Raw genomic sequence first — 27,207 nt, 5'->3', positions numbered from 1 at the left:
GGCCTGTCTTGGGCTTTTGAAACCTCAGTGCCCACCTCCAGACACTTCTTCCAACAAGGCCACACCTCCTAATCTTTTCAAATAGTGCCACTCCCTGGTGACTAAACATTCAAATATGTGAGCCTATGGTGTCCATTTTTATTCAAACCACCACAGTGGCTAAAGCCTTGATGAGAACCTGAGTTCGTGTGCCCAGTGTACGTGTGAGATGGGAAGTGAAGACTGAAGACCCTGGAAGCTCTGCACTCGCTACCGTGGGACACACCACTGTGTGCAAGACAGCCTGTCCTAAGCAAGGGTCTCTGACCTCTGTAGACAGACTTTTCTTTTGGCCTGCCAGCTCACAAAAAATGACGTAGAGACCTCATTTGAAATAGTGAAAGCTCGGCCGATAACTTAGCCTTGTTTCTGACCAGCTCTGGTAATTTCAGTTAACCCGTCTCTGTGATTTTCACGGGCAGCACAGCTCACGGCCTGCTGCCCCTCTCCTGCGTATCGTGCATCAGAGTGACACTCCTTCACCGTGTGCAAGAGGATTATTCCACGACAGACCTCCACAAGTGTGCCGTGCCACACATGCCCATACTGAAACATGCGCGCTTGTACACACACACACACACACACACACACACACACACACACACACACACACACACAGAGGTTTAAGAAAAAGCTGCCATCGCAAGATTTGCTTCTATTGGGATTTTGAAGGAAACACAGAGTTTAATTGCTTTAAAAAAGAGATATAAGACAGGTGGTGGTGGTGCACACCTTTAGTTCAGCTCCCGAGAGGCACAGGCAGGTGGGTTTCAGTGAGTTTGAGGCCAGCCTGGTCTACAAAGTGAGTTCCAGTACAGCCAGAGCTGTTAGAGAAACCCTGTTTTTTTTTTTGGGGGGGGGTGGGAGTAATTTATTTTTTGTGTATGAATAGTGTGCCTGGATATATGTCTGTGTATCAGTTACACATATCTCCTGGATCTAGAGTTACAGATGGTTGTGAGCCACCACACATGTGCTGGGAAGGGAATCCAGGTCCCCTGCCAGGGCAACAAGTGCTCTTACTTAAGCTGAGCCATTTTCTCCACACCCACCAAAGACTTGAAATCGTTTCCCTCCTGTGATTATATGCCACTTTCCTTTTATTTAAGGATATAATTCAGTTGCACATCAGCTGCCCCTCTGACAAGGAGGAAGAAAAATCCACAAAGGATGTCTCTGAAAAGGAAGACAAGGACAGAAGCAAAGAGAAGGCTCCAAGGAAGATGCTGTCCAGAGGTGAGGACTGTGCCTCTCCTCCAGCTTAGTGCCTGACCAGTGTGCTCTCTGTCTCTCAATATACCTCATCTTTTTAGGGGGAAGGTATTTTGTTTTGAGAGACTAGCCCTTGCTGGCCTGGAATTCACTATGTAGACCAGGTTTGCCTTGAACTCATAGAGATCTGCCTGCCTCTGCTTCCCAGGGCTGAATTAAAAGCCTACACCACTGCACCCAGCATCTCAATTTTTTTTTTCAAGATTTATTTTCATTTTATGTGCATGGATGTTTTCCTTGCATGTATATCTTTGCACTGTGTGCATGCTTAGTGCTCAGGTACTGTAACTGGAGCTTTCCTGGTCCTGCCTGGCCCTTGGTCACCCACAGTCCCACAGCTGCTTAGTAAACACAGAGACTTATATTGCTTATAAACTATATGGCCACAGCAGGCTTCTTGTTACCCATTTCTGTTAATCTGTAAATTGCCACATGGCTTGTGGCTTACCAGTATCTTAACATCTTCTCATGGCGGCGGCTGGCTGGCAGCATCTCTCTCCCTCAGCCTTCCACTTCCCAGAATTCTCCTCTCTCCTTGTCCTGCCTATACTTCCTGCCTGGCTACTGGCCAATCAATGTTTTATTTATCAATCAATCAATCATCCACAGCAAAGTAGGCCAGAAGAGGATGCCAGTTCTTCAGGGACTAAAGTTACAGATAGTCATGAGCCACCATGTGGACACTGGAAATCAAACCCAGGTCCGCTGGACGAGCATGCAGTGCTCTTAACTGTTGAGCGGTCTCTCCAGCTCCTTTTGTCTTAAATTGTAGCTAGAGTTTTCCTGCCTTGCCCACAGTCAGGACAAATCTCTGTCACCCTCCAGTCCCACAGCCACTCAGACCCAACCAAGTAAACACAGAGACTTATATTGCATGCAAACTGTATGGCCGTGGCAGGCTTCTTGCTAACTGTTCTTATAGCTTAAATTAATCCATTTCTATAAATCTATACCTTGCCACGTGGCTGGTGACTTACCGGAGTCTTCACATGCTGCTTGTCATGGTGGCGGCTGCAGTGTCTCCTTCCGCCTTCCTGTTCTTTCTTTTCTCCTCTCTGTGGGTCTCATGGAGCCTAGCCTGGCCTGTAACTTGCTCAGTGGATGAAGATGCTCTTGAATTTATGATCTTCCTGCCTTTACCTCCTGGGTCTTGGGATTATGGTGTGTGCCAGAATGCGTGGCTTGCATGTGGTGCTGGAGATGAAATCCATAGCTCTGTCCATTCTGGGCAAGCACTCTACCCCTGTGCTAAACTCCAGACATCTTTTTACCTTTTATTTGGAGACAAAAATCTCACCATGTTTCTTTCCCAGGCTGTCTTTGAAGTTAGTAGTCAGGACAGGCCTTAAATTCTCCTGCCTCAGCCTCCTGAGTGACTAGGATTACAAATCTACAGTGTTCTTTTCATCTTGACACCTTGGCACCCACTGGTTTTATTGGCCCAGCAGTCCCTGCTGAAGTGATTGCTTGGGGGAGCAGTTAACAGGTGAAGCCCTGCTGTGCTCCTTTAATCAACGTGCCTCAGGTCCTGTGTACCACAGAGAGGTGTTCTGTCAGTGTCGACACTACCCGGGATGAGGCAGTGTAGTCAGGTCGGATTTTGTTTACACTCTAGTAGGAATAAGCATAATAGCATATCTCCCAGATAACCTTTACATTTTGAATTGGGGATGGCTACAGTGATAGGTTTGTCTGTCTGGAGGCAGGGCCTCCAAATCTGGGCTGGCCTTGACCATCTGACCATTCTACTTCCATCTCCTGAGGACTGGGACGAGCATGCTTAGTTAGGTGGTGCTAGGGATCAAACCCAGGGTTCACATACGTTAAAATCAGCCTCTTCCAACTGAACTGCACCCCCAGCCCTGATATAGTATGTCTTATAATATAGATGTACTTTTTAGACTCTGGCTTCTAACTTTGGAGCTGGTAGCAGAAAGACACAGTCTATAAAAATTACCACATTTGAGGTGCAGCAGGATGGCTCTGTGGGTAAAAGTGCAGGCCTGACGACCTGGCTCCGTCCCTGGAGCCACATAAAGGTGGAAGTAAAAGGACTCTGCAGAGGGTGCTCTGACCTCCTGTGCCACAGCGTGTGTACCTACATACACACACAATGAAATTGTCTTTAGTTTTCGAAAAATTACATTTGACAAATAAAGCAACCTTGGGGTTAAAAGATAATCTATATTGGACAAAGTCCCTGAGATTTTGGAAAATTCAGCTATGACTGCTCTTAACCTGTAATTTGGTTTTGTTTTGTTTTTTTAATAACTTTATTTTTTCTTATTTATTTATTTATTTATATCTATATAGTGTTCTGCCTGCATGTGTCCCTGCCGGCCAGAAGAGGGCACCATTACAGGTGGTTGTGAAACACCATGTGGGTCCTGGGAATTGAACTCAGGACCTCTAGAAGAGCAGTCAGTAGTCTTAACTGCTGAGCCATCTCTCCAGCCCCAAATAATTTGTTTTTATTAGGTAGAATAAAACCTGCTATATTTTGATCAGGACATTCAGCACATATTTGCCAATGTTGAGTAATATTTTAGTGTAATATTACCTAACACTCTAGCCCAGATTCCTCCGTTCTTCCTCCTGTTGTTGTGACGGTTTTGTTTGGGGCGGGGCTAGGATATGCATGTGTCCATGTTCACACGGAGAGGCCAGAGGTTGAAGTCAGGTGCTTATTGCCCTCTACCTTATTTTAATTGTTTTTTACACATTTCTGTGTTTATTTATTTATTGTGTGTGTGATGTGTGTATGTGGAGGTCAGGGGACACCTTTCAGGAGTTAGTTCTCTCCTTTCACTGTGGAAGTTCTGGGAGTCAAATCCTGGTTTCCTAACTAGCCATTCCACCTTAGGTTTTGAGACAGTTTCTGATGCATGATCCTAATTAATCTTAACAATAAAAACCCAGGGTGAGACACCAAGGTGAAAGCTGAAAGATCAGAGAAGCAGAGCAGCAGCTACCAGAGACTAAGAAGTCTCTACAAAAGCTCCAACCCAATGAGGCACTGTCTCTACAAATCCTCAGACTGGACTGGGTCGTCCTGTCTCTGAATCCTCTGACTGAATGGGCAAGATCCTGTCCCCACCTCCCTAGTGCTGGGATCAAAGACGTGAGATCCCAAATGTTGGGATTAAACAGAGCCACCACATGGCTCTGTTTCTCTTTTAGACTGGTTCAATCTCATGTAGCCCAGAGTGGCCTAGAACTCCTGATCTTCCTGCTGCTTTCTCCCAAGTGCTGGGATTAAAGGTGCGTGCCACCGCTGCCTGGCCTCTATGGTTAACTTGTGCCTAGCTCTGCCCTCTGATTTCCAGGCAAGCTTTATTTGTCAGAACACAAACAAAATGTCCCACAACAAGTCTCTACACTGAACCTAAAACTGGTTGAGCCACACTGGCCAGTAAACTCCACACATTCACCTGTCTCCACTCTCTGTCCCCAGCACCGGCTCTTATGTGGCTGCTAAGGATCTGCATTCTATCCACTGAGCTGTTTCCACAGCCCACGAGTTCTCCTTTTTAGCAGTACTTGGACTTGAACCCAGGACGGGACACAGGCTCGGCAAGTGCTTTACCACGCCCGGTCTGTGATAGGAGCTGACACAGGGCTGTCAGTAAATGTCACTCGAGTCCTGGCTCAGCTCGGAGTTTGGGTTTAGTCTCCTGGTCTTGTAATGGCTGCTTAGATGTTGGATTTTATTTGAAATTAGATACCATGCGAGCAGTTCCACATTTCTTTTAAATTTCTTTTGTTGTGGTGGTTCCAGACTCCAGCCAAGAATATACTGACTCCACTGGAATAGACCTCCATGAATTCCTTGTCAATACACTGAAAAAGAACCCAAGGTAATCACATGATCTGTGGGGGGGGGGAAAGGGATAGATAGGGAGGACCCCAGGACCTGCTCACGGCAGTCAGCTGTTCAGCATTTCTCTGTTGTTAGAGTGTAGCATGCCCATCTCTTCTTAGTTCTTCTGAAGTAGAGTTTTAGTTTTTTGAGGGATTCAGAATACTCACATTGAGATTTCGGTGTTTTGAAGAGTTGAGAAAAATTTTGTGCAAAATGAGTATAATAACTAAGAAATTTGAAGACTTGAGTGTTTACTAGTTAAAAATCCCAGAGGAACAACTAGTTGGCTTGTACATAAGCAAAACCATAACTGCTTTTAAACCCTTGAATAACTGGGTGGGATATAGAATAATGCCTATATTTGCAAGCATAAATTATGTGTTTATATGAATAGGCTGCTGATTGCTATGTGCATTACAAAGTCTGTGGTTAGGAAAGATATACAAAGTATGTACTTGAGTTGGTGTTCTTCTTCAGAACATAGGACAGTTTAGGGAGGTTCCTTGGCCTCTGTGTTACGGTCATTATTAGAGTTTGGATAGACCCCTCAGTTTTTGTGATGAACAAGTTGGTTTTCAGTCCCTGCTTTTAATGTCTGTGGGAGGGCTGTGGTTTTTTTGTTTTGTTTTGCTTTAATATTTTTTAAACAGGGACAGAATGATGCTGCTAAAATTAGAACAGGAGATTCTGGAGTTTATCAATGACAACAAGTAAGTCCCTTTATGGAATACATACTTAGAAGTGGGAGGGGACACTGGATAGAGACCATGTCCAGCTCTGGTAGAAACAGTCTGAGCAGGTTAAACAGCAGATAGATGAAAGCAGGGGAGAGTTTACCCGCTGTATAAACTTGAGCCGAAAAGAATTCCTATCGTTTTAGCAGCCAGGTATTGTCCCGGATACTACTCTGCTCCTCCCATTTCCCTTTGACTGACAACATTCGGGCGGGGAGGGGGGGGGAAGTAAGACCTTAAAAATGGCATCATGGAGTGGGAATGGCTAGCATTACTAGAGACTGGGACAAGCTAATCTGCAAAATACCAAGAGAAACTTTTGTTCTCATGGAGTATTTTTTTGTATGTATGTCTGAGTCTCCGTAAAAATTTCTCTACTCAGACACTTAAGGGAAATAAGTTCCCTTCTACGGCTGTCTTTTACTTTTTACCCCTGGTGTCCCTTCAGCAACCAGTTCAAGAAGTTCCCTCAGATGACCTCATATCACCGGATGCTATTACACCGGGTAGCTGCCTATTTCGGGATGGACCACAATGTTGATCAAACCGGGAAAGCTGTCATCATCAACAAAACCAGCAACACGAGAATGTAAGGGGAAACCCCATGGACTGGGAAGGTTTCATGGGATAACCTGCTAGGAGAGAAGAGGAAGATACAGAACCCAGATGTCTCTTCCAGGGGCGAGAAGGGATGTCTTATCAATTCCTACTTCCTGTGAAGTCTTAGAGGTAGACTGAGTAGAGAAACTGGCCCTGGCTTCTGTTCACCTGGGACAAGACAGCCACAGCTTTGAAGGACACACTGTCACACACAGGGGCGTCATGGAGCGGTGCACCCCTGCAGTCTTAGCACCCGGGAAGGTGGCGGCAGAAGGGCCAGGAGGTCAGGGTTAGACCACAGGAGGGACTGTCTCAGAAAAAAAGGTGGGGTGGAGAGAAGAGATTACACTCAAAGATTCATTCAAACCTTCACGTGACACCAAAGTCCTGGGTAGAGGGTGTGGAATTGAGAAGACCTATGCCCAGAAGTTCTCCTCCCTAATGTAAAGGCCTTTTTCCTCCTCTCTCTCCACATTTCTTTCCAAATCTCAGCCCTGAACAGAGATTCTCAGAACACATAAAAGATGAGAAGAATACAGAATTTCAGCAGAGATTCATTCTCAAGAGAGATGATGCCAGTATGGACCGAGATGATAACCAGGTGAAGAGTGGGAAGGGGTGGGACTAGAGGAGACTGCAGTAAGAGAAACTGGGAAGGGAGAAGGTTTGGGGGAGGAGGAAACTGAAAATGTCTTAGAATGCAAATGCATAGAGCTGTTCTCCTGAGCGGGGTCTGGCTTACCCCTGAGGATTGAGTGCAGTTGTTGAACTGGACGCTGCCCTCAGAGACACACGGTGCTCAGGTTTGCTGGGGAATCTCATTTGGCCTACAATTCTTTAGGTCTGCCACTAACTTCTGACTACATTTCATTTTGTACAAAGCAGGCCCCTCCCTGTGTCAGCCTTGATCTAGCTGATATCAGTGTTGTCTCCCCCACCCCCACACCTCCACCTGACCCATAGGATTTACATTGAGAGCTACCAAAACCTACCTTATCCCATTTCATTCTTATCCTAGCTGAGGACTAGCCTTGAACTGGCAAAGTTATGATCTAATCTAACCAGTTATAAAGGTATCTCTGATCCCTTTTGGCAAACTCCTTAATCTTTTTCCCACCTCCTTCTACCAAGGTGAGTTAATTCGACTTCCCGTGCTGGGAACTCAGGTCCCTTTGTGATACATGCCTATGGAACTAAGAAATTAACAAAGTGTCCTATCCCTTCATTTATGGTGGGTCTGGCTGCTGCTCTGACCTCTTCCCCTTAAATAGCATATGATTGAGGATTAGTTTAGAGTTATCCTGCATCTGCTTGTCCTCCAAGGGGAATTAGATTTGAAGAATATGGTTGGGTAGAGCCAATATGAGTCTTGGTAAGGAATAGAAACTATATAATAATATCTTCTATAGTCAAAATTAGTTTTCTTGAAATATTATGTGGTCTTGGGACCAGGACCTTTCTTGCTTGCTTGAATATGAAAGAAACCTTTTAAGAAAGGTGCCATTATCTAATGTGGACAAACACGCTGGGTCTGATTGAAAGCAAAGAAAACTACAAAAAGACAAATTTTTGTAAAACAAGAAAGAGCCTTTCCATCCTGATGCCCTTCTCTACATTTTCCCAAAGCCCCTTTCCCATGGATCAGGAGTATTCAGGCCTAGAGGCACGTTGGAATGGAAGGTGACCTGTTCTGGTGTGAACTTCCCATCTCAGCTTCAAGCTTGGTCCCCAACAGGGTGGATTCTGTGTGCTTTCTGCTGTGGTATCACTAAAAAACCATAGTATCGCTGGTTTTTCCCTGAGCTGGGCTTTGCTTTAAACATATATATGCTATCTCTTTTGATCCTTTCCACAACCCAGTGTAAATGGGGTTATTAACCCCACTTTACACACAAAAACACGGAGTCTTTGAGATGTTATGTTACTTGCCTAAAGTCACTGTACTGGGCGTCAGAAGGGCTGGGATTCACCTCCACACCCCGTTATGCTTTCTACCTTGCCCTCCTTATCAGTGCTAGAGGCTGAGCAGCTGTGAGGGTCTCTGTCTTCTTGTGGTAGAACTGATGAAAGATGCTTAGTACAGTAGAGGCTCTCAAGAAGGGTGAGGACTCAATCTAATCAGTCAAGACTCCTGAAGTCTTGGGTTGCCGTTGGAAACTGGTAATGAGAGGATGAGCCTAGAGCAGTGGGTTCTGTAGTGCTTCAGATCTGACTGCAGGTCGGGTTGTCTGTGGTGTGGTTGATGACGTTGGCCGGGGCCTTCCCTCTCAGAACACTTGCAGTGACTGTCGTGAAGGGCTCTCTGTCACACCCTCCCAGGCAGCGCTCACAGTAGCAGCAGTTGAAGAGGAAAACAGTGATGGGAAGTGAGGTCATCTGCCCATGAGACATCCTATTGGTCACCTCACTGTCAGTCAGAGCATGGGTTCTGTGTCCTCCATCCCTTCTTCCCTTCCTGTCTTCCTCTCTCTTCACCGTTCTCGTGCCGCTGTCCCTTTCTGCCCATGTCTTTCTGTGGTGTTCTTTTCTCTTCTGTGTCCTCTGTTCTCTTTGTTCTTTATTTCTGTAATTTGTCTCCTCAGCTCCTTCCGTTGCTCTCATGAAGGTGAGAAAAAGGCTTAGTCTTGGAGTTTAGCTTCACCCCTGAGGTGATGTCCGAGAGAGACCCTCTTGCTGAGCCATGTCTGACTCGGTTGCGAGGACGTGGTCCTAGTGCCACAGGAAGGGATCCTGTGGAGGGCTAGTTCTGTGAACCGCCGCCTCCACCTCCGGCTCTGCCAGACACTTCCTTCTGTGCCCCCGTCAGCTTCCTTCTCCCCGCGCTTGCCCTCTGAAGAACTGTTGTTGGCTTCCCCGCCTGGGGCTGTTTTCTTATCTTTACTGACTGCACAGAACCTGATCACTCCAGGGAAGCAACCCAACCCTTACAAAGAGCTGCCATTCTTGATATTTGGGGGCTGGGGGGATGGCAAGTCCTCTACCATCCAGAAAAGCTGATCTCCCAAACTGCATGGTCAGATGTACCCAGTGAAACCTGTCCAGGATGGAAATACTTTATCTCTTTGTTTTCCATTGTTTGATGGCGACTATAAACTTTCCCGGTTTCTCTTCTTGCTGGTGTGCAGTGAGCTTGCAGTACGAGGAGAACTTAACTAGCTTAATTCTGCTCATCGATCTAGATCAGAGTTCCATTGCAGGATGGAAGGAGGAGCAAGTCAATAGAAGAGAGAGAGGAGGAATATCAAAGGGTCCGAGAGAGAATATTTGCCCGAGAGGTAAGTGTAGTTTCTGAGAGTTGTCAGATCATAGCTCGTAGCGCTAACCTTGGAACTGTGAATGGAATGAACCCGCCATGAATGTTGTTGGCTCTTTTTGTTGATTTTCTTTTCTTTTTTTCTTTTTCTTTCTTTTTTTTTTTTTTTTAACCAACATCAGTCAGTCCCAGATTTGACCTCTAACCCTAAATGTGGCTTATTGGGAAGCTACAGGTTTTATTTGTATTTTGGAATACATTCTGCTGTATGGTATACAGAGAGAACCGAAACTTGGAGTGGCTGAATTTGGTAAATATAACTAGACTGGAAAGAGAAATGGTTTTGGCAGAGCTGATGAAAGGGCCCTAAGTCTTGCCTATCAAGGCTTCCTCCAGCTCGCCCTGTAGACGCCCACTGCCTGTTCTGCATCTTGGCTTCTAAGTAGAAGACTCGGAATCCACACAGGTTCGACAGTCATCTTGTTTGGCCAGCTTGTTTTAGGATATGTTAATGCTTTACTAAAGTGCTGCTCCGGCACCATCCTCTCCAGGTCCCACATTCCCCATGCACAGGACACCCTGTTCCCTCAGTTACCACTTGAGTGGGGAGTCTCCTTCTTCCTATGTTTCTTACCTTGTTCCTAGAAAAGGAATGGCTCCATGGTCTAAAAGGCAGCATCTATCAGTTTAGGTAAATTTATTTTTAAGAACTGTGGGCCATATCAAATGTACTTGTTACCCCTGTATCTGGTTACCTTTGCCTGTTAGTCTAGGAGCTAGCTGTACAGCAGGATTTCAGGAAAGAGTTTAGATGAGCAACAGAGAAACAGATCTCCAGATCCAGCTGGGAGAACATCTTACCGTCAGATTAGCAACAAAGGAAGTGAAAGCACGTGGAGGACACCACTCCCCTCCCACTCCTCTGTCTTCTTCTCTCATCAGACACCCCTCCCATTTTTATATCACACACAGACACACACAGACAACATGTGTGTGTGTCTTTTCATCTCCACCTCACTCAGAAGAATAGTGTCTCTCCTTAGTGGAAAGGGACACACAACAAGCTTTCTGGCCTACAATTCAAGAAGCAGTCTTCTTACCTTCTGTTACATAGACTTCCATTCTGAGTCAGAAGTCTGTCCTCTAAGTTATCCCTACTCAAAGAGTTGAGTCCATCACCTGCACACCAGGTGGGTGGAGTGAGAGGAGAGGGGCCATGGCTATGACCAGGACGACCCCAAATTGTGACTAGAAGTGCTTGTGTAGTACTTACTAGCTTATAGGTGAATTCATGTCTTCACAACAGGTCTGTGAAGTTGTTTTAAATACTTTTCTCACTTTATAAAGAAACTAAGACACCGAGAAGTTTGGTAACAACCTCCTAAACATTGCTAGTTAGACAGTCTGGCTCCAGAGTTCGTGTTCATAGCCTAATGGAAGCTACCTCTTGATAGGGCTCGCTCTGCTCTGGGTCTTCAGATTAGCTAGAGCCAGCAGTGACAGCCTAGCTGTCTGTATCGTCCTCTGCTTCACTGAGTGGACAGTGACCGCCTCACTGTGTCAGGCCCTTTGCAGAGCCCTGTGATCTGGAAGCACAGACAGCTTTTTTAGGACATTGGGGCTAGTGTCAGCCACAGTGGAACACACCTGCCTGCAGCCATAGTAAAGACAGTTAGCTCTTCTCTCCTTTTCCCTCCTGATTTCTAGTCTCAAGCCTCTACTAAGAGATGTATTCTTTGTTAAATCCTTGTGGATTTATCACTTTCGTTTCAGTACTTCCTAGCTCTTGTAGTAGAGGCCTCGGGAATCTCAGAAGATATAGATGAGGAGAAATGGCCAAAACCCACCATCCTCCAAAGATTCCATGTGGAGAGAAAGCTGCCCAGTCGGAGGGAGTGATTAAGGGTAGAGCGAGGACAAGGAGGCAGGCCCCGATGGGAAGTGCCGAGAAGGGTGTTCGGATGGAAATGCTGCTGCGGCGGTGGCGGCGGCGGCCTTCTCTCGAGCCTGAGCTGTGTCTTGGGAAAGCTGCCCATGGAGCCTCTGCTCTGTGCAGAGCACCACCTTGCTCAGCACCAGATGCTCTGGTGCCTTTTTCTGAGGTTGGGGAGTCCACCGCAGTGCTCACTTCATTCAGCTCAGTGGCTTTGTCAGAAATGGGGTCCTGGTGGGCTGCTTCAGACTTGGATGTCCTCGTTTGTTTCTAGGCTCCAAACAGTATCTGCGTCCCCAATATCTCACCCATAAAGGGGCTCAAGTCAGAGCACCTTTTGTTTGGGCAAATGAAAAGGGCAGAAAGAGAACAGCCACTGAGATTAACTTCCAAAAAATGAGGCTTCCTTTTCATGCCTCCCTTCCTTTGAACATGCTTACAATACAGTGCATCAGTGTTACAGTCAGTTCACTAAATGTGGAGGTGAAAAGGGGAAATAATTAGGTTTGTAGCTTTCCTCTTCCTCCTCTCCATACTCCCTCTACCAACCTTCATTGTAAACCCTGTGGAAAGGCTGAGAATGCCAGGTGCTTTCCCATTCAAGGTGCGAAGTCGGACTGGGGTGAAGCGTGGGTTACCCTGGCCTTGCTCCCTCTCCCCTTTGGTGGGGTGAGAGCTTTGGTTTGAAGACCGTGGGTATTCATAGCATCATGGACATCCTTTTCTGTTACACCTTATTATTTTCTTATGAGTTATTTTCCATTTTCTCCCTCACCTAGACTGGCCAGAACGGATATCTAAGTGATGTCAGGTTAGTACCATTTACATGTTCTCTCTTATCATTCAGCTTTATCAGTGAGGTTAATGTAATCCTATAATGATACTATTTTTGTTTTGTTTTGATGTTAACCAACAGACTCTCCAAAGAAGCCTTTTCTTCTAGCTCTCACAAGAGAAGGCAGATTTTTAGGTACCTGTGTGTGATCTATATCTCTCCTTTTTACTTTTAATTTTGTTTTGCTGTAATCTTTTCAGTGGAGTGAGTGGTTTTGCTCCATGCATGGCTGCTTGTAGAATAATTAAATTTGTGAATTTTGCTACATGGGATTTCTTTTTCCCTTTTGGGGAAAGAAAAGACTCCCTCTCAGTGACTTTATTGTTGTCAATTTCATTTAGTCCTGAGTAGATGATGTTGGGGAACACGTAGTTGTGTCTGAGACACGTAGGTACTATTTCCTCCCACAGACTGGCTGGGGTTGGGCATTTTTAAAAGATTCAAACATACACTTTTATAAGGTAAAAGGGTGGCTGTCTGCTGACTGCCTTTGCTCATCTGTGGGAAGGGATAGACAGCTGATAGCTGAACCTAGAACAGGGAATATTTTTTATCTCCAGGAAAGATAATGTGTGCACATACACAAATACATATGTGGATGTCTCTCTGTCTCTCTGTAGTTTTCTCTTTGAGATAGTACAATGTAGAAGATGACCTCAGAAAGGATAGATATCCAACCCTGTAATTCAGTACTCTTTCCAAAGGGTTTTCCCATTTTTTAAATCCTAAATGTCCTAGGAAACTCAAAATATAGGTCTCATTTCTTTTTTCTTTTGTTTTGGTTTTCGTTTGTTTGTTTGTTTTGTTTTCCGAGACAGGGTTTCTCTGTGTAGCTTTGGAGCCTGTCGTGGAACTCACTCTGTAGCCCAGGCTGGCCTCGAACTCACAGAGATCCGCCTGGCTCTGCCTCCCGAGTGCTGGGACTAAAGGCGTGCGCCACCACCGCCTGGCTATGGGTCTCCTTTCTAAGGCTTGTGTTGTCCTCTCCTTACTGGTCTTCCTAAATCCAGTTAAAGTGAGATGCCCCGTGGTTACCAGGGTGCACTCTTAGAGAGGACTTGAAGCCATTTCCCAGCCCTCACAGCAGGTGGGTCACACGCACTTCATAACTCCATCTCCAAGGGACTGGACGAACACAAAGACACACACACACACACACCCGTTTATTATATCTATAACAGAGAAGCTATCACTGAACCTTGAGGGGGACTTCTCTCCAATTCCACATTCCACTTTCCTGTGACCCTACCTTCTGCTACACATACCCAAAAAGAAAAATATACCTATAAAAAAGAATTTCCATATTTTTAAACTTTTTAAAAAAGATTTATGTGTATGGATATGTTGCGTGCATGTGTCTATGCACCACATACATGCAGTGCCCACAGAGGCCAGAAGAGGGCATCAGATTCCCCTGAAAAAAAAGTTACAGTTTTGTGTCCCCAATCCTGTCCTGTCCTCCTCTCCCCACCCCCCCACCCCCAGTGTGAGTCCTGGGAACCAAACCCAGGTCCTCTGGGAGAGCAGCCATCGTCTCAACCACTGCGTGTCTCTCCAGCCCCTCTGATCTTCTTTATTTCTGGACAGTGCCACCCTGAGGTCCATCTGAAAACCAGAGGCAGAGTGTGCTTTACATTGTTGCTGGTACCAAAGATTCATAAAGTTCTCATATTTTAAAAAATGAAAATTCTGCTCGATGGTATACATTTTGCAGTCGTAATCATCCTAGAGTACCTATCATAAGTAGTTTTAACTCACTTCTATGTGTGAACATGCTTTATAGTTGCCAGAATGTGTCTTATCTGGGTCCGCTCTCAATCAAGGAAACAAATGCCTAGTGATGACATCCCCAGCCCTGGTTTACTTGGCTGTATGTGTAGAACTGAGGCTGATTTGTGTCCAGCTCTTTGTCTTGTCCCACACCAGCTCTTCACTGACATCTCTTCCCCCTCTCAAACCTGTGTTCTGTTTGAATCCTCATTCCCATTCACTGCTAAGAACTGTGCTCTCCTGTGAGCATCAGGCTGCATCCAACTGTGCTGATAATAGCTGGAGAAGCTGGTGAGCAGGTGCAGACCTCACCTCTCCAGATCTTTTTTCAAGCTGAAAAGTCAAACTGAGTTTTGATTAAAGACCTAGGTGAAGACCAGTGAGCTGACTCAGCAGATACGTGCCCTGCTGCCAGCCCTGATGGCTGGAGTTCAGCCCCCAGGATTCCCATGGCAGAAGGAGAAAATCAGCTCCTGTGGGCTGTCCTCTGACATTTACATACACACGCGAATCAGTAAATGTGAAAAAAAATAACAAAAAGGGGCCAAAGAAATGGCTCAGCAGTTAAAAGCATGTACTGATCTTGCAGAGAACTCCAAGTTCAGTTCCTCGAACTCTTATCAGGTGGCTCACAACTGCCTGTAATTCTAGCAGTATGGGAATCTGACGCCTTTTTCTGGCCTCCATGGGTACCTGCATTGCATGCATATACCCCCCTACTGACATCCACATAGCCACCTAATTCAAAATAAAAATAAAACTTTTTAAAAGTAAACGACCAGGTATGGTAGCACACACTTTTGATCCCAGCACTTTGGAGGAGGAAAAGTCAGGAGGATCTTTATGAGTTCAAGGTCCAACATGGTCTACATAGCAAGTTCTAGGACAGCCAGGGCTACAGTGAGACCCTGCCTCATGTAACTAGAAGAAGATGCAAAGATTTAAGAACAGAGCATTTTTTAAAAAGATTTATTTATTATGCATACAGTGAGTGTTCTGCCTACAGGCCAAAAGAGGGCACCAGATCCCACTGTAGATGGTTGTGAGCCACCATGTGGGTGCTGGGATTTGAACTCAGGACCTCTGGAAGAGCAGTCGGTGCTCTTAACCTCTGAGCCATCTCTCCAGCCCAGCATTTTTTTAAACCTCGGTTAGGTGCTGGTAATATGGTTCAGCTGATAGAGAACTCACCCAGTATGCAGAGGACTGGGTCCAGCAGCCAGCACTGTGAGAGTGGGCGTGGCGGTGCACACCTTACACCTCAGTCCCAGCACTGAGGAGCTGGAGACAGGGTCAAAAGTTCAAGGTCATTCTTGACTCTATAGCAAGTTTGAGGCTTGCTAGGGCTACATACACCCCATCTTGAAACAATGACAGAGGTCAGGCTGAGTTGGCCTAATTAGTTCTGATTTTATTAGGAACATGATGTGTGAGTGTTGTTTATCTCTGTCCCATCTCTCTAACATGCAGACAACCCAATCCATTCCTCAGAGTTGAATTTAAGTGGCTCTCCCAAATTGCCATATTTTTAGTGAGATGATTATTTATAGAGAAGGAAACTGATCTGTTTTCTCTCTAGATTTTCTCTCAAGGGAATACTTTATTAAATTAACAGACAGTCCACATTTTGAGCATATGAGTGTATCTGCCTTGGAGAAGCTGGTTAGGTAGAGAAGTACTTATTTGCTGTCTACCTCGAGAGAGCGCAAACGACGGGGTTATCCTGGTATGTAACAGAATACTTCAGCTGGCTAAGGCGAACAGAATCCATGCTCCAGTGTCTGATGAGCAGCCTCATCCATCAGCACTGCTGTTAACCCACAGGCACACATTGGTGTTGCATCTTGAATATCCTGGCTGAGTCAGAGCCTCTTGCTTTAAGCCTGGCTCTGGTTTTGAACAATCTCTGATTGATGTTTGTTTCACTTTTTGTTCTTGGTGTCTGAAGAAAAAAGGTTAAGTTTTGAAGAAAACAGGAACATATTACAGTCCCTTATTCTAACTATCTAGAGAGAAGCATGAGATTATATAACTTGGGGTAGGAAAGAAGAGTTGGCGCCTTGTGCTAGTATGTTCTTAGCTCTCCATGGGTGGCATGGTTAATAGAAACTGAAAAAGTGACCATAAACCACTCTTGGTACACACCTGCAGTACCAGCACTTGTGAGGCAGAAGCAATAGAATTTCAAGTTTTGGGCTAGCCTGGGCTACTATAGCAAGTTCCATGCCAGCCTAGGCAGGATGATGGGTCCTGTATGAGGGAGAAGAGGAAGAGAAGGGAGGGAAAGAGAAAGGAAAGGAAAATGAAGAAAGAAAACTAGTTCTCTCACAGTAAGTGAGGCAAAGGGATAACACATTCTATTTGATTTTGGTGGGATAAAGGTTAAAGGGAAGGGAACCCAAACTGCTATGGTTTTTGCCAAATTATTCACCAATATAGACATACCAAAGTCTTAGTTGTTGTTGGCATTCAGTCCCCGTAGGTAGTAGTTGTTAGATGAACGTGAGGGAAGGGGATTTGCGGACTCTGGCTTTAGTAAGCAGCAGCCAGTGCTCAGTAGAAGGGGTGTAGGTTTTCTGTGCACTCACGGAGACCGTACGGGAGAAGTGGGTGGACATGCTAACCCATCTGTACCCCGTCCTGGCCGTGGTGGTGGAGCTCACTAGCCAGCAGCCTGACTGCTTCAGTGAGAGCCACTGTCTCAAGAAAGAAAATAATAAGGTAGGCGGGCTTTTGGTGAGATGATCAGCGAGTCAAGATGCCTGCCACCAAGCCTGACAACTTGAGTGTGATCCCTGGGCTCCATGTGGTGGAAGGAGAGAACCATACATACCTGCAAGTTGTCCCTGACCTCATACATCTATGCACACAAAATCAATGAATAAAATGTAATAATGAAAACATGATAGAAAGATACACGATGTCTACTTCTGCCCTTCACACACACACACACACACACACACACACACACACACACACACACACACACACACACCTTCTAACACAAAAGAGCAAAACTGGGGCTGGAGAGCTGGTCCTCCAGAGGACCAGAGTTGTGATTCCCAGCACCTGGACCTATTGGTTTACAACGGCCTCTTCCAAGGTATCCTCTCTCTTCTGTTCTCCTTGGGCATCTATACACTTGTGGACACGTGCCCTTTGTCAGGTCTGTATGCACACATACATACACACACACACACACACACACACACACACACACACACACACACGCAAATAAATCTTTAGGGGCTGGAGAGATAGCTCAGCAGTTAAGAGCAGAGGACCTGGATTCAGTTCCTAACACCCACACCACTGCACATGACCAAACATAGCTCCAGTTCCAGGGAATCTGATGTCCTCTTCAGGCCTTCTGGACACCAGGCACACACAGGGTACACATACATTTATACAAGGGAAACATTTATACATGTTTAAATAAATAATTTTTTAAGATAAAAGTTTTCAGGCAAACAATGGCTATCTTATGGCATACTGCTGTTTCTAATCACAGGCAATGCTTTTAATGCCAGGATAAGCCTGACATTGTAGAGCAATAAGAACAGATGACTTCCTTTCTCGGTAGCTTTGTGCCTTCCCTGGGGTAGTGAGATTATACATACAAGGGCAGTTGGGCACAGTCAAGCCTCTGCCCCTTTCTACCAAGTCCCAAGCATATATTTGATCTTCCTGAAGACTTCAGTCCTTAGCGGCTGTGGGATCTTGTCCTCACATACCAGCGTGAACTTCAGGAAAGCGCTTGGGACAGTCAGACGGTCACTGTCATCTTCCAGCCCCTGGAAAGATATTCTTGCCCAGTTCCTCTGCTGGCTCAGGTGCATGCTGTGTGGGAGATCTTTGTGAGACTGACCCGCAGCCCTGGCTCCTCCTACCTTCCACCAACAGTAACTTCTAGGAGGCCCAGCAGTCGCTGCCGCTGCTGCCTTCTGTTGCTCTCTGTTCCTTGCATGTCTGAGATCCCTGCAGGTGTGGGAGAGACCACAGTCAGTCTCAGTACCGTATGTGGCTCCCATCCGCTTTGGATCCACCGTGTTGAATTAGCTTTCAGTGGCTGTCGTTCAGATTCGCCTCTGTGCTCTTTGTTGCTGTGCTGGGCCTTGTTCTGTGTGCTCCATGAAATCTTAGTTGGCCACCGACTAACAAGAAGTCAGTGTCCACACCCCTCCCCCTTCTTTGTTAGCGAAAGAATAAAAAATGCGCTCTCTCTCGGCTCTCCTGCTGCGGTGGGGGTGGGGGTGCTCTGACCGCTGTGGTTTCTGCAGGGGGAACCGTGAAGGGCTGAGCCGCACCTCCAGCAGCCGACAGAGCAGCACAGACAGCGAACTCAGATCCCTGGAGCCGCGGCCTTGGAGCAGCACAGACTCGGACGGCTCCGTCCGCAGCATGCGACCTCCTGTCACCAAAGCCAGCAGCTTCAGTGGAGTCTCCATCCTCACCCGAGGTGACAGCAGCAAAGGCAGCGGCAGTGCAGGGAGGACCCCCAGGCCAGGTACTGCACCTGCTGCGTCTGCGGACGGACGGACGACACGCCAGGTCGGGACGGTTCCCTGCATGGCAGACGAGGAGAGAAAGCTGATCTCTTGGATCCATTACCCTCTCTGAAATCTAGCTGCCTCTTTGATTTTCTGTTCTTTTTTAGGAAGTGGGGAAGAAAGGCTAGGTGGGCTTTGGTTATTTTGTGTTCTCAACTGAGCTAGATCTTTGGCTCAGGGCAAGGCCACATGGCAGGATATCAGTGACAGGTGCTTTCGTTCTGTGCCCCATGGGAGTGTAGTCAAGTCTAACTGTTCATGACGGGTTAGTAGGGGCCACAGAGCAGAATTTAGAACCATCCTGCTACTGCTGCTTTAGCGGGGAGTTAGTCCCTAGGAAGAAGTGGAGCCTCACGGTCCTGCTGCGGTCTTAGCAGAGGACTGTCCAGCTCTCCATGTGCAGTTGACCTTGACCTCACCATGCTTACCCCTTAGAAAGCATTTCTTGAATCCACAAAGATCTCTAGGCCTTGTCTTGAGTAGACACAAGTAGTGGTGAAGCTGCCTGCCCCTCTCAGACCTCTCCTGTCCTCTTTATTCACCCGTCTAATGCTACCGCCTCTGCCTTTAACTAGGCCTGCGTTTATTAAATCGTGGTGTTAGCTCTCAGCCATTTCCAGAGTAAATGTACTAATCTAAAATACAGATCTGCTCACTTCAGTTCCTACTTAAAAATGTTCATATTAGCCAGGCAGTGGCAGCACACACCTTTAATCCCAGCACTCAGGAGGCAGAGGCAGGCGGATCTCTTGAGTTTGAGGCCAGCCTGGGCTCCAGAGTGAGTTCCCGGACAGATAGGACTATATAGAGAAACTCTGTCTGGGGGGAAAAAATAGAAAGGAAGAAAAGAAAAGAAAAAAGTTCATGTTAGAGCCAAGGGCTCAGAGGGTAAAATTCTACTGTACCAGTAAGAGGACCTGAGTTCCATCGATCCATCAATAACATCTGTCTAAAGGCTCGGCATTGGGGCTGGAGAGGTGACTCAGCAATTAAGAGCACCGGCTGCTCTTCCAGAGGTCCCACATGGTGCTCACAAACAACTGTGATTCTAGTTCTTGGGTGTCAGATGCCCTCTTCTGGCCTCTGTGAGCACCAGGCCTGAATGTACTACACAGACATACATGCAGGCAGAATAGTCATACACATAAAAATAAATTTTTTTTTTTTTTTTAAAAAAAAAGCATGCTAAAGCCGGGCGGTGGTGGTGCACGCCTTTAGTCCCAGCACTCGGGAGGCAGAGGCAGGCAGATCTCTGAGAGTTCGAGGCCAGCCTGGTCTACAAAGTGAGTTCCAGGAAAGGCGCAAAGCTACACAGAGAAACCGTGTCTTGAAAAACCAAAAAAAAAAAAAAAAAAAAAAAAAAAGCATGCTGAGCATGATGGTGCACATCTTTAACCCCAGCCCTCGGGAGGCAGAGGCAGGTAGATCTCTGTGAGTTCGAGGCCAGCCTGGTCTACAGAGCAAGTTCCAGGACAGCCAGGGCTTCACAGAGAAACCCTGACTCAAAAAACATACTAACAAACAAAAAAGCCAAGCATGAAAGTACACACTTAGAGTCCCAGCACTGGGAAGGCAGAGGCAGGAAGACTTCTTCCCAGGCTCACTGACCAGCCAGCCTAGCTGAATCAGCAAATCCATAAAAGAAGGTGAGTGGTTCCTGAAAAGTAGCACCTTCTGCTGACCTTGGACACAGACACGTGGAAAGTTCATGTTTCTATATCACTTAGACAAACAGCAGGACATGGTGGCAGCCTGGGAGGCTGAGGCAGGGGGATCTCTGAGTTCAAGGCCACCCTGGTTTATACAGTGAGTGCAGGCAGCCAGAAGTACATAGTGAGAAGCTGTTTGAAGGAGAAAACAGCAGTGATAAAATTCAGGCTTCTCAAGAAGCCTTACCTGTTAGTTTACCGTTGTAGTGTCATTTTCAGCTGCCCTCCTTCTCCAGGTCTCCAGCATTTCTTGAGTGTGACGTTGGCTTTCTCCTCACAGTCTGGTAGACGTTAGTCATCCCTCAGTGCACCTCTCCTCTCTCCTTCTCACCCCCACCCTCAGAGCAGCTGCTGCTTCCTCCTTTCCTGTCTCTGCTGGCTTTCAACCTTGGGGACAGTGTCACCACTTCATTCTTTTTCTTACTAGATTTTATCTATTTATTCATTTTCTGGGACAGGGTCTCTCTGTGCAGCCCCGGCTGTCCTGGATCTCACTCTGTAGACCAGGCTGGCCTCAGACTCACAGAGATCACCTGCCTCTACCCAAAGGTAGAGGATTAAAGGTGTGCACCACCACTGCCTAACTCTTCTCAGATTTTAATAGTTGGTGTGGATCTCCCATCAGGAAGTCCTGTGCCTTTCAAAAGGCCAAGGGCTATATCCTTACTTCATCACGTAATCCCTCATATATAATATATATTCAGTAAAAGTATGTTGTATGTTGACCCAGAACAAACTTTTTTCCTCTTTATTTAAAAAAATGTGTTGAGGGCTGGAGAGTGGTTAGAGCACTGTCTGCTCTTCCAGAGGTCCTGGTTCAGTTCCCAGCACCCACATGGCAGCTCACACCTGTCTGTAACTCCAGTTCCAGGGGACCCAACACCAATGCACATAAAATAAAAATAAATACATTAAAATATCAAAAACAGTGACACCAGCTGGGTGGTAGCCCACGCCTTTAATCCCAGCACTTGGGAGGCAGAGACAGGAGGATCTCTGTGAGTTTAGAGGCCAGCTAGGTCTACAGAGTGAGATCCAGGACAGCCAAGGCTATCAAAAAACAGGAACAACAGCAAAAACGATGCCTTAAAATATAAACAAACAAAAGTGTTACGTGGATGTGCAAATCCTTAGAACCTGGACATGGGAAAATGTGTTGGGTAAAGGTATCTCTGTGGGTGTGACTGTGGATGCTGAAGAAGCAGGTTGCTTTCGCATCAGCTTTTCTAAGAGGTGGTGTTATACAAGTTGGGAAGAAAATGAGGAGAACACAAAGTCACTTCCTAGTTTCGGCTGTCCCCTTAGGATACAGGGATTGATTTTAGGCACCACAGGGGAGATGCCGCAACAGCTTCACATTTGTGGGGGTTTGTTTGTATTTTTTGAGACAGGTCTCTATGTCGCTCTGACTGTCGTGAAACTTACCATGTAGACCAGGCAGGCCTCAGACCCACGGAGATCTGCCTGCCTCTCCCTCTAGAACATTTTGTTCAATTCCCAAACCAGACATTGGCATTCACTGTGGTTCCTGACTCTAGGGAGCAGAAACCTTGCATAGATCTTTGGTAAATGTGGGGGTGGGCAGAGGAAGTGGTAATAAAAGGCAAAGAAAAATAAACTCCTGCAGTTGAGTCCTTCAGGAACAGTTATATTCATGGTTTGTACTTACAACTTTGGGGGGTCTCCTTTTTGCCTTAGGTATGGCACTAGGTGCCCCAGAAGTGTGCAGCCAGGCCACCTCCCCCCAGTCTGTCCGGGGCCTTCTCCCTTGTACTGTCCAGCAGCAGCAGCAGCAGCAGCAGCAACTTCCTGCTCTCCCACCCACTCCTCAGCAGCAGCCACCCCTGAGTAATCCCATGATCTCACAGGTGAGTCACACTGAAGTGTTGAGTGAGCACTCTGATTCAGGAGCTCTAGAAGTGAGGTAGCCATGGCAGAGAGAGGGCCAGTGTTCGGAAGTATTCTGCTCCTGCCTCCATTTATTATCCGTTAGTGGTGGGAGAAAAGAATAAGGTTAAGTGTTTGGCCAAAGTTCTGTTACTTTGCTCTGTTGAGACAGAGCCTTAAAGTGGAAGGCTGGCCAGCCTCAGCTCCACTTCCCAGGTGTTGGGGTTACAGGTGTGTGCTGACACACTTGGCTAGCCTGAGAACTCGACTTACATGTCTTCCTCTTTTTTTTTTTTTTTTTTTTTTTTTTTTTATGAAACGGAGTCTCTCTGTAGCCCTGGCTTGTCTGGAGCTTGTTATGTAAAGGAGAGGTTCATCAGCCTCCCCCCTCCCCCACAGTCTGCGATCCCAGAGGTGTGCGCCTGACATTTTGTCCCTTTAAAGTCCTGTGTAATTAACAAGGTGGTTCTGCCCACCCTGCCTGTATATGGAACTTGAAAAGATCACAGCTCCTGTCATCCCACCTATAGTCTGACTGAATATGTTGATCCATAAACACACACTTATTTTTTTTTTTCTGTTATCAGCTTGATACAGTACAAATTCTTATCCTAATAGTGAAATGTTTCACTGAGGCTTGTACAGTGATTGAGTAAAACCAAACTTATTATAAGCCACAGTCATCCTAGGGTCCCCCTCCTATGATACAGCCCCCCCAGTTCTGTGGGTTGTAGTCTGGTTATCCTTTGCTTTATATCTAGTATCCACTTAATGAGTGAGTACATACCATGTTTGTCCTTCTGGGTTTGGGTTACCTCACTCAGGTGATATTTTCTAGTTCCATTCATTTTCCTGCAAATTTCATGGTGTCATTGTTTTTCTCTGCTGAGTAGTACTCCATTGTGTATATGTACCACATTTTCTTGATCCATTCTTCAGTTGAGGGGCATCTAGGTTGTTTCCAGGTTCTGGCTATTACAAATAGTGCTGCTATGATACATAGCATAGATACATAGTTGAGCATGTATCTTTGTGGTATGATTGAGCATTTATTGGGTGTATGTACTGTATCAAGCTGATAATAGAAAACAAATAAAATAATAATAAATAAATAAGTAAAGACAAAAGAAAACCCTGCCCAACCATGGCACCGCAATGTCCAGCTTGCCGTGTATTTTTGCTGTGGAGTTGGTGAAAAGTCAACACGGCCCAGTATGTGATAACTGTGCTGCAAAGCTGCCGTGCTTTGCTGTGACAAATGAACCTAAATTGTGTCTGTTACTGATTTAAGAAACTGAGTTTCTTAACTAACTTAAAAAAAAAATATTTGTTGATTGAGGGCAGGAATAGCACTCAGGTTCCCACAACATATCCGTAAGACATGAGACCAGAGCAGGTGGCATGCCACATGCTGTAATCCCAGCACTTGGGAAGCTGAGACAGGAGGACCAAAGCTTGGAGATAGCCAAGGCCACAAAGTGAGTCTGGGACTAGCATGAGCTGCAGAGTAAGGCCTTCCTTAAAGACATAAAGACCCCAAAACTCGTCTGTTTGACTTGCCATTAAAAGAGCCAGATCTTCTTTACCAGGCGGTGGCGCACGCCTTTAATCCCAGAACTCAGGAAGCAGAGGCAGGCGGATCTCTGAGTTCAAGGCCAGCCTGGGCTACAGAGTGAGCTCCAGGACAGCCAGGGCTACATAGTGGAGCCCTGGTTGTTGTTGGTGTTAACCAGGGTTTGAGAAACATTGTGCTTCTGTGCAGACCAGGAAAGCCGTCAGCGTAAGAGCAAGGTCTTCTCTCAGGCGGAGTCTTAATATTCTGATTGGAGCTGTCCCTCCCACCTATAAAAATAAAAATGTTCTGAGTGACCACCTGCTGTCTTACAAGCAGCTCGTCTTGGCTGGAGCCCCACGTGTGGTCCTAATATTCTCTGGGTGTCAGAAGCCCATTTGTTCATTCTCTTCTGCTACCGTTTTAAGTTGATCTTTTTCCTGCCAGGCCCCTTCATTCCCCTGCTCAGTCCAGCTATATGCTTAGATATGGCTCCTCTCTAGATGCAAAAGTCAGTTCCCAGCCTAGTAACCATGCACTGGACACTCAAGTCGGAAGATGGCAGGATGACCCGCCATCTCCCCCGTTAGATCTTCTTTATGTTAGCTTAGCCCCTACTAAGGCATGGCATGTGTATAGGTCCTTGCTCTGCCTGTGAATGGGTAAACTTTCTCCCTCCAGCCACCCCACTGGGGTTTGTGTGTGTCCGTTTCACTTGCTGAGGTCCCAGTTGTTTACTTCTTTTCTTTCCTGAAATGTAATACAGTCTTGCTCCCTTTTCTCCCTCTTAATCTTCTGACTTCTCCTTCTACCTGCCATCTACACCTAAAAACACAGTGGGAATGGAGAAGGGATGAAGAGGTCGAAGAAGAACCCCTTGGGACTAATATTCTGGAGTAGATAGCGAGTGATAGGCTCTAACCCCAGACTTCTCCTCGAACCCTGCCCTGCTCCTGGACTCGGCCGTTCAGTGATGAGTTGTGGGTGTGGAGTGGGGGTCGGATGCCGTGGAGTGAGGTCGGAGGCCGTGGAGTGGGGTCGGAGGCCGTGGATGCCGTGGAGTGGGGTCGGAGGCCGTGGGGTGGGGGTCGGATGCCGTGGGGTGGGGTCGGATGCCGTGGAGTAGGGTCGGATTCCGTGGAGTGGGGTCGGATGGTGTGGAGTGGGATCGGATGCCGTGGAGTGGGGTCGGAGGCCGTGGGGTGGGGGTCGGATGCCGTGGGGTGGGCTTGGATCTGTACTGCTTGGTGCAGAGGTCTCTGTTCTCTCAGGATGATACTCTTGAGTTAATCATGATCACAGTCCCACGAGAGTCTTACCTGGGTAAGTCTGTGTCCCAGAAGCGTGTGTGGTAGCTACTAACTTACACCACCATTAACAGTTGGTTTCCTCCTTAACCGCCTCTCTGTGCCTCAGTCCTGCGGGTCCTCCCCCTCGTTCTCCATGGTGCCAGACTCCACCGCTGCGGCCCTCTCTCCCTGTTCCTCTCTCCCTGCTCCTCTCTCCCGTCTTCCTCTTCCCTTTTCTGTTGTCCTGACGGCTGTCAGCGCTGTGGGACTGGGAAGCTGCACAGGAACAATTATTGTCTGGATCCTCAGATAAAGTAGTGGTGTAGAGAGAAGGACGTGGAACAAGTACCACTGTGCTGTGAACCTTGTAGAAAGCTTTGAGGAAGGGTGGCTGCCTTAGTGCCCAGGCCAGGGGCTGTGCTGGCAGAACAGCCCTCCTGCCCCTCTTGGGAGGCTTCCTCTCTCTGAGCAGACCTGCATGTCAGTGAAGCAGGCGGCAGCAGGGGGTGAAGGTTGTAAAAGAGCCCTTAACCCTGGGGCTCGTGTCTCGGAGATTCTAGAGCAGTGCATGGGTCCCAGAGTCACCGGTGGGTGTCGTGGTTCTGGAGTTTGAGACTGTCCGAGAAGATATTAGTCGAGTAATGCAAACGAGGGGGGCGGGCAGTAGCAGGCCCCGGAGAGACGGTGGTTCACTGGCTGTTCTTACAGACTCAGTACCTAGCGTCTACATAGTAGCTCATGACCACCTGCAGTTCTGAGGAGTAAGGACTCTCTCTCTCCTGGTCTCCATGGGCATTCGGGACACGAGTGGTACACAGGTGTGCATGTGGGCGAAACATCCACCCCAGGAAGAAGAACAGTGAGTGTGGCCCTTCCTGGTTAAGGGGACCAGAAGAGCACCATCCTTTCTTTCCACCCCTCTCCTGACCCCCACAACTCCAGGATCTTTATTATGTAGCCCTGGCTGCCCTGGAACTCCCTAAGTAGACCAGGCTGGCCTCCAACTCTCAGAGACCCCCGGCCTCTGCTCCTGAGTGCTGGGGTTAAGGTGTGGGCCACCACCGCCAGCTCCAGTCTCCATTTGAAACTCACAAGTGTGTGGAAAACGCGAGTTGTTTTACCACTCGGCTGTTCATAAGGCCTGACCCGGGTAAACCCCTCCCAGGGTTATCTGTGGGGATAACAGACACTGTATACAGGAACCGGCAGCGTTTATTCCTAACGTTTGGCAGCTTGGCAGCAGTTACATTCGAATACCATTGGCTTATAGAAAACAAGGATTGCCGGTAGGGCTGAGTTAGTTTTCCAGACTATTCCTGTCCAGATCCTTTGGGAGTCTCAGTAACTTTTTAAAAATCTAGAGGTCCGGTCCTCTGCTAAGGCCTCCAGCCCCCTTTCTTCACCCCTGTCCACACTCTTAGTATAAGCTGGTGTGGACACATGTCCTAAAGAACTGGGTTTTCACACTGTGGTCATGGCGCACACCTTTGATCCCAGCCCTCGGGAGGCAGAAGCAGGTGGATCTCTGAGTTCCAGTACAGCCAGGGCTACACAGAAAAACCCTGTCATGGGGGAAAAAAAGAAAAGAAAAGGAAGAAAGGAAAGGCTTGGGGTTTCAAGCCACGTTCTGTCGTTTAGCTGTGTGATCCCAGGTGAGACACGGAGTCTCTCTGAACCTTATGTTTGGAGGTGGAGGCTGTCGCGTAGGGTTGAAGCAGGAGCCTGGCATGGCTGGGCAGATGCTCCACTTAGCTGCGGCCCCGGGTTGACCCGTACTTGTGTTGTGGGAAGTACAAGCCATCCTATCTAGATGTTTCTGTAAGGCTGTCGTGAAACAGTGAGAGAATGTTATTTCCCTCCTCTTCCTTACCTCTCTCCTTCTCTCCTCCCGCCTCCACCAGGGGCTGCGTGACTGGAGAATT

At 47.1% G+C, this 27,207-nt stretch overlaps 1 protein-coding gene across 25 annotated transcripts in view; it reads left to right on the top strand.

Annotated features, from left to right (window-relative positions):
- R3hdm2 (R3H domain containing 2) overlaps positions 1-27,207 on the top strand; it is a 125,848-nt gene that overhangs the window by 81,549 nt on the left and 17,092 nt on the right. For 9 of the 25 annotated variants that reach the window (XM_076554096.1, XM_076554088.1, XM_076554085.1 and 6 more), the window contains 10 exons: positions 1,149-1,275; positions 5,090-5,168; positions 5,824-5,883; positions 6,356-6,496; positions 7,000-7,108; positions 9,687-9,782; positions 12,473-12,504; positions 12,610-12,663; positions 18,579-18,805; positions 22,256-22,425. In XM_076554096.1, the coding sequence (XP_076410211.1) occupies positions 1,149-1,275; positions 5,090-5,168; positions 5,824-5,883; positions 6,356-6,496; positions 7,000-7,108; positions 9,687-9,782; positions 12,473-12,504; positions 12,610-12,663; positions 18,579-18,805; positions 22,256-22,425 (1,095 nt within the window). The remainder of the gene's footprint in view (positions 1-1,148; positions 1,276-5,089; positions 5,169-5,823; positions 5,884-6,355; positions 6,497-6,999; positions 7,109-9,686; positions 9,783-12,472; positions 12,505-12,609; positions 12,664-18,578; positions 18,806-22,255; positions 22,426-27,207) is intronic. The other 16 variants (XM_076554105.1, XM_076554090.1, XM_076554101.1 and 13 more) reach the window with 3 other exon arrangements.

The sequence above is a fragment of the Peromyscus maniculatus genome, chromosome 18 (genome assembly GCF_049852395.1).
Source record: "Peromyscus maniculatus bairdii isolate BWxNUB_F1_BW_parent chromosome 18, HU_Pman_BW_mat_3.1, whole genome shotgun sequence".
NCBI classification, from domain to species: domain Eukaryota; kingdom Metazoa; phylum Chordata; class Mammalia; order Rodentia; family Cricetidae; genus Peromyscus; species Peromyscus maniculatus.
The sequence above is the reverse complement of the archived record's forward strand: the minus strand, read 5'-3'. Positions and strand labels throughout refer to the sequence as shown.